The 13,359-nt window shown below is 38.2% G+C and overlaps 1 protein-coding gene across 2 annotated transcripts in view; it reads right to left on the bottom strand.

Moving 5' to 3' along the window:
* Positions 1–450: 450 nt before the first annotated feature.
* Positions 451–13,359, bottom strand: part of Plod2 (procollagen-lysine,2-oxoglutarate 5-dioxygenase 2) — a 66,909-nt gene continuing 54,000 nt past the window's right edge. Inside the window, exons 12-20 of one of the 2 annotated variants that reach the window (XM_038323573.1) lie at positions 11,039–11,164; positions 9,293–9,434; positions 8,146–8,208; positions 7,106–7,219; positions 5,013–5,078; positions 3,569–3,673; positions 2,196–2,342; positions 1,971–2,096; positions 451–1,810 (exon numbers count right to left, since the gene is read on the bottom strand). In XM_038323573.1, the coding sequence (XP_038179501.1) occupies positions 1,655–1,810; positions 1,971–2,096; positions 2,196–2,342; positions 3,569–3,673; positions 5,013–5,078; positions 7,106–7,219; positions 8,146–8,208; positions 9,293–9,434; positions 11,039–11,164 (1,045 nt within the window). In that variant the 3' untranslated portion in view covers positions 451–1,654. The remainder of the gene's footprint in view (positions 1,811–1,970; positions 2,097–2,195; positions 2,343–3,568; positions 3,674–5,012; positions 5,079–7,105; positions 7,220–8,145; positions 8,209–9,292; positions 9,435–11,038; positions 11,165–13,359) is intronic. The other variant, XM_038323574.1, reaches the window with a different exon arrangement.

Below are 13,359 nucleotides of genomic sequence, written 5' to 3'. Positions count from 1 at the left end.
AGAAACAAAGCAACAACAACACAAGTCTTCATGTTGTTATTTGCAGGCTGGCAGCCCCAAAACAATCTAACAAGAAAGCTTGCTACAAAGGAGAGGACAAGAAGAGGACTCAACTTCCGTCCCAAATCTGTTGCCTAGGATGACTACAGCTGAAGCACTATGGACTCATTGCCTGGGACAGAGCCTGGATCATCAGACTCGAAACTACCACCAGACAAATGTGTAGGCTGATTAAACAGCGGCTTTCATTTCCACTCCTATAAAATGGGTAATACCAACTCCCTAGTCACTGTAAAAGTAGAGATGTGCAATTGAATTTAGGTAGTAATTCTGATATAATACTAAACCATCAAGCTAAATGAGTACAGCTCTTATATCCATACATGCTCTCAGACCAATCTACAATATATTTTCTTCTAAAGAACCATCAATAATACAAAAATCACAATGTGTATTTTAAAATTATTTTATTTTTCATCATTTTCTAACACAGAGAGTCAGAAAAATGAATTTTGGCACCGGGAATAAAAACTTTCTTCAAGTTTAACCTTTAAATTAAAAATAGTAGCTATAATAAGGATATTTAAACCTTTTTCAGAAAAATATTAAAAACTGATCTCAAAATTTTTGCTGTGGAGATTTTTAAAATGTAGGGTAGAAGAAAAGCAATAAAGAGAGTAAGGGATGATAAAATAGATTATAGTGAAGCAAAGAAAGGCAACCCCCAGGGAAAAAAGTAACAAAAAGAGCAACTAAGGGTAAAAAGTAAGAAACAAGGCTAAAAACCATTTTCCTGATATGAAATTCAAGTACTTAAGAAGTTTTAAAAACACTGTGAAATGTATTATTAATATCAATGAAACTCTTCTTACTCACTACTTTCTAGAATTAGTGGGGAAAAAGAACAGAAGGAAACAAAATTCCTACTTGACGTAAGGACACTTGCAGTGAAGCACTGTGCAGAGCAGAAAGGCCCCTGAGAGCTTGCCCTGAGAGCTTGCCCTGGAGGAACACCGGGGTCCACTTTCCAACAGAAAGGAAGATCCGCCTCCCATGCTAAGTCTATTTCCAATGGAGATGCTCCCGTTGGCTGCCTGCACTAAGTTTCTTGAGGAAAATCTTTGTGCAATATTTTCTTTGGGTTTTCATCCTAATTACTAAAAAACAAACCTACACAGAGGTCAACATGCCTTAATAATTACATATAAAATCAATAATCATCAAAATTCCAGGTTTCCAGAACTGCTGATTTTCATATATAAGCATATTCTATAGTTCTCCACAATGATAAATAAAATCTCAGGTTTTTCTTAAATAAGAAAACATCACTAGGCTTATTATCACCGAAGCCTTTGTACCTAGCCATTTTATTAAAAACTGTCATTATTTTCAGAGACAGTCAAAGCATACAAATAAATACCGACTTTCACCTCTTTTTCCTTTTTCTTCTTCGACTTGTGTTTTAAGGCTCAGAGCAGACATTGAGAAACGTCAAACAATTTTATATAAAAGTTTTCAAATGTATGGCCCAAAGTGAAGTTGTTCTGTTGACATTATTTAATATCCCTGTCATCTTCTCAAGCACAACTTCAAATACATGTTGATGCCAGTCATCCATCTCCAAGAACGATTCAGGTCAAGTTAAGGAAATAACTTAGGGATCTATAAATGACACTGCAATGTATCTTGTTCCATTCTTAACAGGAAGTCCTTCATGCAAATGTGTAAGCCTCCCAGGATGCATGAAGCTCCAGCCTTTTCGTGGGGATTCAATGGAGCAATTATACCTTAGAAATTTGCATCCACCTCCCTAAAAAGTTAAACACAAATACATCAACTTAGTATTTTATGTTTTTAGTCAGTAGCAATATTCAAACCACACCATCTAAATAGCAAGTGAAAATCAAATTTCAGCAGTCTTCCCCACAATGCCAGAGTTCCTGAAAATTTTCAATGTTTGTCATAATTACCTGAAAATCCTCTCCTACGTTATTGAGAGCAATGTTGATGGTAAATGTTGAGGCATCATGATGTGGACGGAGTGAGCGCTGTCTTTCAGGAGAGTACTTTACCACAAAATTCAGCAGTGCAAATCCCTAGGAAAGCAACCCAGTAGATTTGCTTAGCAATGCAAACGCATGAGTATATTTAGGAGGGAACTGGTAGCAGGTAGGCAGGAGGATCAGGACAACTACCTTTGTGTAATAGCCTGCAAAAACCTTCAGAGTAACTGGAGCAATGAACTCGCGAATAAAGTGAAGCCAGACATTCTCGAGATCAATTTGCTTCATGTGAATATCATCAGTTGGGACATTTTCGTAACCACCAGATATACGGCTATCCTAGAAACAAACATTAATACAACAAGACAATTTATATTGATATTATCTTTCTACTTTTTTCAATCAAGAGTCATAATGCACAATAAAGTGAACAGTTGTTTGGTTATGGTGTGCCATCTGTTTTAGTGACAAGATCAAGACCATTTAGACGAAAGAGCTCTGCACATGACATGCATCAGTGGTGAAGCGAGCTTCGGTGAGAAAACACTTTCTACTTACTGATTGTAGATGTGAGTTCAATATCACTATAAAGTTGATAAAAAAGGACTCCCTCAGCCCTCATGTGCACACGCACACCCTGGAACTAACATTTTATAATCACCCTCAGGGCAGATTCCACTGATGTGCTCTTTGATTCAAAGGCCCTGAAAACCTTGCTTTAATTTGGTGAAACTCAAGTCTTTCAGCAATTATTCACCAGCACACCCCCATCCCTAGACTCAGAGTTCTTCCTCATATTTGGAAAGCACCTCTTTCTGGTCAGCTACAAAGCTGTGAGCCAGGCTGGGCAAATGCAGTAAGCATCACAATACCCCCCCATATTCCATTGTAAGGTTAAGGAACAGGCTATCTGTCCCTGTGGTTTCTTAAGGAGACACATAGAATCAATGCTGGAATTATTTCCTGCCAAGTTTTATAACTGAATGCAAATACAAAGCAGAATTATAGATTCTACCTTATTATTTTAGTTTTTGGTTTTTTCAAGACAGGGTTTCTCTGTAGCTTTGGTGCCTGTCCTAGAACTAGCTCTGGTAGACCAGGTTGTCCTTGAACTCAGAGGTCCACCTGCCTCTGCCTCCCTAGTGCTGGGATTAAGGGGGGCGTGCACCACCACCACCCGGCTCCACTTTATTATTTTACAAACAGACGCAAACCCTGTTGACACTGGATGTTTGTCCTAGCCTTTTCACTACAGTGCACCAGGAAAAGGAGCACAGGGAGTAAAAAACTGTCCTTGGAAAAGAACAGTGATCAGTGAAGACGAGCAATTCCTAATCAACTCCAGTCCCTCATGGCTAGACTGTAATTGCTCTCATAAGTGAGACAGGAACCCAGGAACAGAGTGATTTAAAACAATTAGCAACCAGTAAAATTAGACTAAAAAGTTTTCTTGATGGCCAATTCATTGAGCTCACAGTCTCAGAGATATGTAACACAAGTCCTCTGAACTCTCTGGCTATCTGCCCCACCTCCCCATGACTTCTTCCCGTGAAATCCCAACTCACATGATGCTTTCCCCCAGACCACTTGCCATAATGCTCCATCTCTTCGACCAACTCATCACAGGCTCTTTCAGAAAGTACGGGGAACCAAAAGACATCTGGACAAGGCTGGAAGACAGTGCCACCGTTAGAAGACAGGGCAACAGCAGAAATGGCTGTAATATACAGACATTTTTGAAGGTCTTCACTAGAAAACCATTTTATCACAGTTTAATTGACAACAATGGTGTCACGGACCCAATGAAACAAATCCTAGTGACAGTTCTGAACACTGAAATAGAACGCATGTTTAACAGGTCGTTCTAAGTAAGGACTGTTTAAGAAAGAGAATCCAGTGTTTTCCAAAGATAAGCTTCCACTGTCTGTCCATTTTCTATCAATGGTCCCCCAGCTTCTGTGGCTGGAGGGAGTACCAGTGCTCAGCTGCATATCTGTGTGTTGTCCAAAATTGGGAGCTTGAGGGGAGGGATGGAGAAAGGAAGGGTAGAAGGAGGGGTGAAGGGGAGGCAGGGAGCGAATGAGGGAACTGGAGGGCGGAGATGGGAGAAGGTCAGAGAAGGAGAGCAAGGAAAGAGAAACCTTGACTGAGGGAGCCATTATGAGGCTAGCAAGAAACCTGGCACTAGGACGCTTCCAGGAATCTACAAGGATGACCCTAAGCAATAGTGGAGAAAGTGTCTGAACCTGCCTTTGCCTTCCCTGTAGTCAGATTGATGGCCACCTTACTTGTCTTGTCATCACAGAACCTTCATCCAGGAACTGATGGAAGCAGATGCAGAGACCCACAGCTAAGCACTGGGCCAAGCTCCCAGAGTCCAGTCCAACAGAGGGAGGAGCAAAATATGAACAAAAGGGTCAAGACCATGATGGGGTACCCACAGAAACAGCCGACTTGAGCTAGTGGGAGTTCAGACTCCAGACTGACAGTGGGGGAACCTGCATAGAACCAAAGTAGGCCCTCTGAACGCAGGTGAGAGTTGTGTGGCTGGGGCAGTCTATCAGGCCTGGCAGTGGGACCAGGACTTATCCCTAGTGCTTGAACTGCCTTTTTGGAGCCCATTGTCTATGGAGGGATACCTTGGTCAGCCTAGATACGGGAGGAGGGCCTTGGTCCTGCCTCAAACTGATGAATCAGACTTTGTTGACTTCCCCTGAGAAGCCCTCTCTAGGAGTGGGTGGGGGTAGGGTGGAGGAAGCAGGAGGAAGAGAGGGAGTGGGAACTGGGATTGGTATGTAAAATAAGTAAAGATTGATTTTTGGTTGTTTTTTTTAAAGAGTGAGGCTTTAAGGCTAGGCTCCATTAAAAATTTAAAAGCTGTAAGTCTCATGAATTGCACCCAATCAACAATTTCACATTTAAAATTCCTGCTAATGTAGTATTACTTAAATCAGGTTTTGTTGAAATTACAGGAAAGTCACTCTGTATGTTACAATTATTAGTACAAACCTGCTCAACTATATTTTCAGTGAAAATCTTCGAATAATCACGGTTTATATATTTTTCCTTCCAGTCCTAAGGGGAAAAAAACCACACATTTAAACAAGTAACTTTTTCATAAATAAGTATATACATTAGAAAAATTATTCAAATAACGTATAAGTAGCTTTGAATTAGACAAAATAGTACTTTTCAGAAGCCAGTTTTATATTTTAAACTTTGCCTGTTCTGTATATGGGTACACCATACCATGAAACGAACAAAGCTTTTATTTATAATTTCTCAGGCTATTAAAATTGAGTACTATTATAATGGATAGATTCATATACAATATTTAAGAATATATATACATATATATGTATACACACACACATATATGAAATTAAACATGTGGTGTTTAAACGTAAAAAACAGAATGGAAACCAGGTGGTGGTGGTGCACACCTTTAATCCCAGCTCTCGGGAGGCAGAGGCAGGTGGATCTCTGTGAGTTCGAGGCCAGCCTAGTCTACAAGAGCTAGTTCCTGGGCAGGCTCCAAAGCTACAGAGAAACTCTGTCTTGAAAGACAGACAAACAAACAAACAAAAATAGAACTGGGAATGTAGCTCAGCGTGTTAAGGGCAGAAAAGACTCCCTGTTTGGGTACAGACCTCATACTTCAGTTAGGTTGGGTCATCATTTTGTATTTATTGATGTTAAAGTTTTAGATTGGACACTAACACTAACTCTTCATTTGAAAACATCTTTCTAGTCATTGAGTCAATTATGATCTCAGTTATCTTTCAAAAACTCTGAAGATGGGAAATCACTAAGTATTCTGCCCCAGAAGAATGAAAGAGTGAACAAAACCACGGGAAGATAAGCAGAGCCTATTCAGCTCAGCACTTTCTCCATATGCCCTCAAGAGAGCCAAGTACCTATAGAAATATATCCAATGCAGGATATAAACTAAGAGCTCACCTGGACGCTGATAACTAAGTAATTCTACCTATCAGAACCCTCAAGAATTCAGAACCCAGGCCAAATGTGGAGATGTTATCTTCTCCATAAAAAAGAAAATTATTTTCATTTCTACCTCACTAATAATGAAGATATGCAGGTAAAATGGGACAAAGGTACTTTTAAAATACCAAAATGCCAAAAAAGATTATCTTTTCCCATCTAACAGAGGATTCTATATTCAAAATTCTTTCTGGAATTCTGCTATTTCTGTGAAATGAAAAACTATTCTCACCAGGTAGCCTGAGTCTTTGTAATTCAAAACTCACTGTCGGCGCAGAGAAGACATTTTAGGAAGGTAACCAAAATGACTATTCAAGAAAGTTTTCTCGAGGGAAAAATGTGCCAGCTGTACTGAAGAAAGATCCTCCTAACAGTCCCAAGAGCGACTACTATCTGAATCAAATTTCTTCAACTTGGCATGTTTCCTTGCATGGGAGAAAGATTTACTTTGCATTGGGCTTTGGCTATCTTCAGTATATATTTACAAAACTGTCATAACACTTTACTAAGTGGAAAAATAATGGGCATTTTTCCAAACTAAATTTTTGATGTATCTTGATCTGTGTGAGTTTTATCCCCAAACTATATCGTTAATAACTTGAGGTCTTTCCCACCCCTCCCCCCCCCCCTTTTTTTTTTTTTGGTTTTTCGAGACAGGGTTTCTCTGCAGCTTTAGAGCCTGTCCTGAAGCTAGCTCTTGTAGACCAGGCTGGTCTCGAACTCACAGAGATCCGCCTGCCTCTGCCTCCCAAGTGCTGGGATTAAAAGCGTGCGCCACCACCGCCGGCTTTCCCACCCACTTTTGAAAATATGTATGTGATTCATGTTTTTTCTAAAACTATAGTTAAGCACTGGATGGTCCTTTTGAAAACAGAAAGTAGAAATTTTAAGAGAAAACAAAGAAACTGATTTTTCCTTTTCTTTAAGGTATTATGCCTTAATTTTTAAAAAGTTTTGGGTCAAGTTTAGAAATATTGCAGATCATAAAATGCAACTATTTACACTCATTTAAAAGCATTTATGTGTTACTACTATTACTCAATTTATATTCATTTAGAGCGACAGAAGATAAGCAACAAGGGAGTTAAACATAAACATACCACAGGGTTTTCAAATATCTGCCAGAGGTCATTGTTGAGGTGGGAGGTATTGTAATTTGCAGTTGACAACAGCCGTCCAAATTCATGTCTGTTAGAAATGTACATAAACATACCCTATGTACCGAAAACAGCAGTATTAATCTCAAAGTGCATGACATTTAATCATGGGAAAAATATATAGACTGCATTAAATTTTGTATTTCATTCATAAACATGCATTTTAATTTTTCATAAAATGTGTATTATTTAAAATAAATCAAAATTGTTAGAAACTCAGAAAACACACAGAACTAACAGCACAAATGGCCAATCAGAAGAAGACTTGGGCTGCTTTGTCACTTTCTCAGGGATCCTAGAGACAGATAAAGGAAAGAAATCCCTGTTGGAAAGCAGAAATATTTTTCAGATATGCACGGCAATGGCGTGCATCTTCTTTTCGGCTTCATTTCCTTTCAAAGAAACACGTATTTTATGAGAACTCAAGATGCCAGAAGGACTTCTTTCAGTGCTTCATATTCCTCTGCTGTATTGTTTCAGACCCAAGAGAGTTCTCCAGGCATTTTAAGAGAGTTAAGAGGGAAGTCTCCTGTTCTTCCCTAAACATGGCAAATGTGGCAGATAGCACTGGGCCAAGGATGTCTCTTTGTACCTGTTTTTGTTGGTAAAAAGGTTAGTGGCAAGCATACACATGGGCAAGTGCTCAAACCTCATCTCTAAAGATGTACTTTATACCTACTTTCTTCTCCTCTCCACAGCACCCCCAAACCCTACAACATTGAATAAAAGTATTGGAGGTTATTTCTCTCACCTGCTAATTATAAAATGTAAATTACTTCAATGACCAAAGACCTGACCACCAAGCAACACTCCTCCAAAACCCCACAGCACACACACATATGGACAGATAAGGAGCCCATGAGTACCAACATTTTACCAATCAATGCAAAGGTGGCTCTTAAGGATACTTTACTGCCACTCAACACAGCATATCTAACATAGTTACATAAAGAAAAATGAATAAAAATAAATAAAAATGACACCTTTGGGGGCCTGAGCATTTGGAATGTTTCCGGAGTAGGGGAGTCTTTTTCCCTTTGTAAGGTCTAAAATGAAGAGAAGCACGGGTCAGTTGATGTGCACACCTATTTGCCAGGCATCGTGGTACATAAATACAGCAGCTCTGATGAAAAGCTGACATTGTGAAATGTCCTTCCTAGACAACATGCAAAACAAGCAAAGCTTGCAGGGCACACAAAACACTTCCAGCCTTCCCACTGTTTTATTGCAACTTGTTTGGTGAAACACATATCAAAGCTCATTCCTTAGCAAAACTTCATTAGATACATAATTAAGACAAAGGGGGAAAATGAGTAACAGAGGCCATTCCGGATGCGCTGTTGAGTGAAACCAGCCAAATATAAGCACAAATACAATTAAAGGTATTGAGTGTGTTCAATGAGGATGCACACAGATACACAGGCAATAAACATACTGGAACAACACATGCCTTGTTAAACTAAGAAAAATACTTGCCAACCTTTCTGATATTCCTAAGGCTATGACTGCTTATGTAAATTGAGAAATAAAATAATATCTGAAACAAAATCTTATATATATGTTTTCTGAATTAAAACATGTTTTTGTGGTTTGAAAAATTTTCTATAAGCATTTATGTTTCATTATAACAGTATATTTCTAAAACACTAATGTGTCATCTGCTTTTCACATGAATTAAGTATACTATTTCCCTAGTTTAGGAGGCCTGCTTTGTAAGAGTGTACCATCAGCATCACATGGTACACTTAGAAAAAAAGTAGTCACTGATTTCATGAGAAATTATAAGCTTATTAAACATGTAAAGAACATTTCAAACTAATATTAACTAAACCCAAGTTTTAGTATAGAATTTCAGATGCGAATAATGATAAATTCTTAAGGGGACAAAGCTTATTCTTAATTTTGTTTTTAATAAAATCTTCTTATGCAGCTTATGAGTTAGGCCTATGCTAACATTTAAAGACTATGCTACAGATGTTCACAAATTATTCTCCAAAAATTACAGAATCAAAAAAATTGGCTAGTATTTACAAATAAGGACGAAAAGGGCATCCAAATACAGTGACACACGGGCTGGAAAGCAGGTCATCTTGTCAGAATGGTCAAGCAAGCCGCGGCTGTGTATCTTACCATTTCTCTAGCATTTCGGCAAAGAGCCATATCAGGATCCAATTTATCACGAACAAAATAGTTCCTCTCACTCATCTCTGATCGGAGTGCCTTTCCTTGAATTAAGTATACATTAGCCATGTATGGGACATTCCAAATTCCTCTGAAATTAAAAGATACATTCCAAAAATACCACACATACAATGTATTTCATGCTTACATTTAAAATAAATGCTTTGTATATGTTCAGGATTTGTATATATAAATTATTCAGTCAGTAAAGCATATGATACTTGACAAATATGAATTTTTTGGTATACATATATCCTAATGAGAATTGGGAGAAATTATTATCTCTATCTCTAGACAGACTTTAAGTTGTATCTGGCTGTGGGGGCTCACCTACCACCGCTGCTGCAGTTAGGTCACTGTAGTCTACTGTACAGAATATTTTCTGTTTAATCAAAAAGCAAAAGCAATGACACACTGAACCAGAGGTGTTATGGATCCCTAGAGCAGACACTAGTGCCAAGACTGTATTAGAAAGTTAAATAGGCCATAGAAGAAGTATTTATACTACAAAACTTCATAAGCACTATAATTGAGTGTATTCTTTCAACCACAACCAACATAATATGTATGTATACTGAAATCCATGGACTTTTTTAGATGAAATACAGCTGCAAGTGTAAGTGTTGGCAGTTCTCTGTCTTCACCTTTCCCACCTCCATTCTGAGAGGACCCCTCTATCTGGGAGGTACCAGCCTGTAGGCCTGTGTCTGTCACTTTAGAAAACAGAAAGGGAAAACCTTGACCAAGGAAATGTAGTATAATCAGTTTGTATTACATAGATGAGAAAATACAAAAAACAACAACAACAACAACAACACACACACACACACACAAAAAAAAAAAACCAAAGGGCCTTTAGCCCCATATAATTTGTCAGGCAAATTCAAGCATTAATTATGGTGGAATGCATGATTCTTCTTTCTAAGGGTATAAATGCAGGTGCATACACACGTCATCAGCCGTCACTCTCTCCTCAAGCTCACTAATGGAGCAAGGTCCCTCCCTCCCTCTTTATCCTGTGGATAGGTCAGGCAGGAAACTACTGTGTACAAAACACCCGTGACTTACTACAATAAACGTGAACGCACTGTTCTGTATTTGACAGTCTTCATTTCCATCCAGTCCATGAATAGTATCACATATATGCCCTATGTAAGTCATTTTAGAGTCAATAAAAGTAGGTGAATAATAAAGAACTGTCTTAAAATAATTTCTTACCTACCACACTAGCAGCTAACAATAACAACTAAAGAAAAAACAAAAAGGGGGAAAAACCTTATTAGAGTGCATCGTTCAGATGTAAAGCTCCTCCTCTACCATCCACCACTTCAAGTATGAGTGCAAGAAATATTTACTTCCTAGATGAGAGATGGTATTTTCTAAATTAACAGTCAATCAAACATCAAAACAGCTTTGTTAAGAAGATACTAGGCAAGAATGTTTCTCTTTTTTCCGGATGGTAGGCTAGCACACTTTCTCTTAAGTATCCAACACATCAGCTCACTTAAAAAGTGAACTATACTGTGTCTCTAGAAAGAGGAGCCCTTGTACTTGTATTGTATAAATACCTAAGTGAGCTCCTACTGCTCAAATTCACTCTAAGCAGAAGGAAGAGAGATAAAGATTATTATCAAGCAATACAATAGGACCAGATTGTTACACTGCTGGATAGGAAGATTCACTCGGGTAACTCACACTCTGTTCCCCTGAACAATGTCCACGTAATCTTCAGAGCGAGCGTAGTACCCATCAGGACTCAATGCCCCCCAGAAGTTGGACCATAACTTTCCATGACGTGTCACAAGGGGAGCAATGATCTTCCTAAGAAAGGGAAACCCACACCATTAATAATCCTCAAACTGTAAGAGCTGTACCCTCTGCAAGACACACAACACAGGGAAGTTTATTTAATAAATTACTTGAGTATGTGCATATATGTGTGCGTGTGTGTATTACAGAAAATTTAAGAAAAAAAATCCCAACATCTTTTCTTCAACGGATACAATGAAATTTTTAGTATGTTAATTAAAAGGAGCAACAGAAAGGAAAAATTATTGAAAATGCTAACAAAATATTGAGATAACATTTTAACAATACATTAGTTACATGTAAGAGAGTCATTGGATTTAAATTAAAGTAAAACGGGCAAACTGAATGCTCTCTACAGTATTAAGTGAGTCAGTGAATATTTGAAAAACAACCCACACAGATGTGCTGAGACATGAAGAGGCAATGTTTCTTAAACAAATCCTAATCACTTTACCATCTGTCTCCAGTATTTTATGACTTTTTATACTAGGTTGTAGTTGTAAGCTGGCCTGGTAGCAATGAATACGTCAGTCTTTACTTCAGAAACAAAACAGAGCCTCTTGTCTGGAACAGAATGTCCCCAGGAACTAGGGTTTAAATTTACTTGCCACCCTGATGGCGCTGAGAGACTGAGACAGCACCTTGAGAGGTCCCTAATTTCGGAGAAGGTTACACAAGGGCAGGGACCTTGAAACTCGTTTCCTCTCTTGCTCCCACTTCCTGCTCCTGCAGTCTCAGCTTGTCCCTCCTCTCTCTCTCTATATATAGCTGAGAACGTCACAAGGCAGACAGGCAGCACAGCGGCAGCCCGTGCATATGATTCCAAACCACTCAGCCTCCAAGTCTGTGAGTCAAATGAACTTCAAATGTTTATTATTTAGCCAGTTAGTGGCTTTTTGTTAAAGCCATTGCAAACACAGTAAGACACTGTGACTATATTCTCTTTTAATAACTATTTGGAAAGTGATACCATTTAGACTAACAGAGTACAAATTTGAAATATGTCAGACTTCCCTTGGGAATCTTTATTTGTACCATCAACATTTCCCATATGAGTAAAAAGTCAGATGTTCCTCTACAATTACTTTTATATTTCAGTGGCACCATACAATTTAAGAAAAGCTCACGTTTCTTCCACAGTGCTTACGAACTCCACAAAGAAGCCTAATTAACATGCCCAACACTTGTGAAGATGAGCTGGCATCTTCCTTGTACATATACAGAAGATAAATATATAAAATATTATATAGAGACTAGAGATTGCTCAGTGATTAAGAGCAATGGCTCCTTATCCAGAGGACCTAGGTTCAGTTCCCAGCACCCACATGTCAGCTCACAACCCTCTGTAACTTTAGTTCTGGGGCAGCCTCTTCTAAAGGCAACAGACACACAGACACAGACACAGACACAGACACACACACAAACACACACACGTACCCAGATTCACATGCAGGCCAAGCACTCACACACATAAGAAAAATTACAAAATATATATAACTCGCCCACCAAGATTTTTTTTTAACTTTTCCATTTACCAAACATTAGCCAGAAGCACATAGATTTGTACCGTAGAATAACTATAGCACTATAAAAAATGGTGAAATTTGCTTTATGGGTATTCAGGGAAATGATGGTTCAATGTCCGTAACTAACATCAAGTATTTTGACAATTAAAAGACAAAAACAAAAGCCCTTCTAATTTATAATCTCAGTGTCTTCTGAAGCAGTTATTACAAATTTCCTATATGATACTTAACATAAAGAAGTCATGCTAACATTTTGGCTTCTACATCTTTTCTTTATTAGGAGAAATGGTGTGTTAATATAGACAAACAGTGCTGTGAGGAGCAGCGAATGGCAACACAATCAGTAGTAACTGTAGTACAGCAAGTAGGATTAAGACCCTTATATCTAGATCTCTATGTCTTTACTCCATTGCATTTGAATCATTGAGATAGGGGCTCCATGATATTCAGTACAACAGTAAATGCAACTATGGTTGTGAAGAGACCAGTGTATCTGAAATGTCTGATTTTAGAACTATAACTCTATAAAATGAATGACGAGTTTTATGAAAACTTATATTTAAAATATCTGTGGAGAATAAAAAAATTGAAAAGTTTTTAGTATCAGAAACATTGATAATATGATTAAATATAGTTTTAAATAGAAAAACAAACCAAATACCAATAACAGTCACTGTTTGA

The sequence above is a fragment of the Arvicola amphibius genome, chromosome 3 (assembly GCF_903992535.2).
Source record: "Arvicola amphibius chromosome 3, mArvAmp1.2, whole genome shotgun sequence".
Taxonomy (NCBI): Eukaryota; Metazoa; Chordata; class Mammalia; order Rodentia; family Cricetidae; genus Arvicola; species Arvicola amphibius.
The sequence above is the reverse complement of the archived record's forward strand: the minus strand, read 5'-3'. Positions and strand labels throughout refer to the sequence as shown.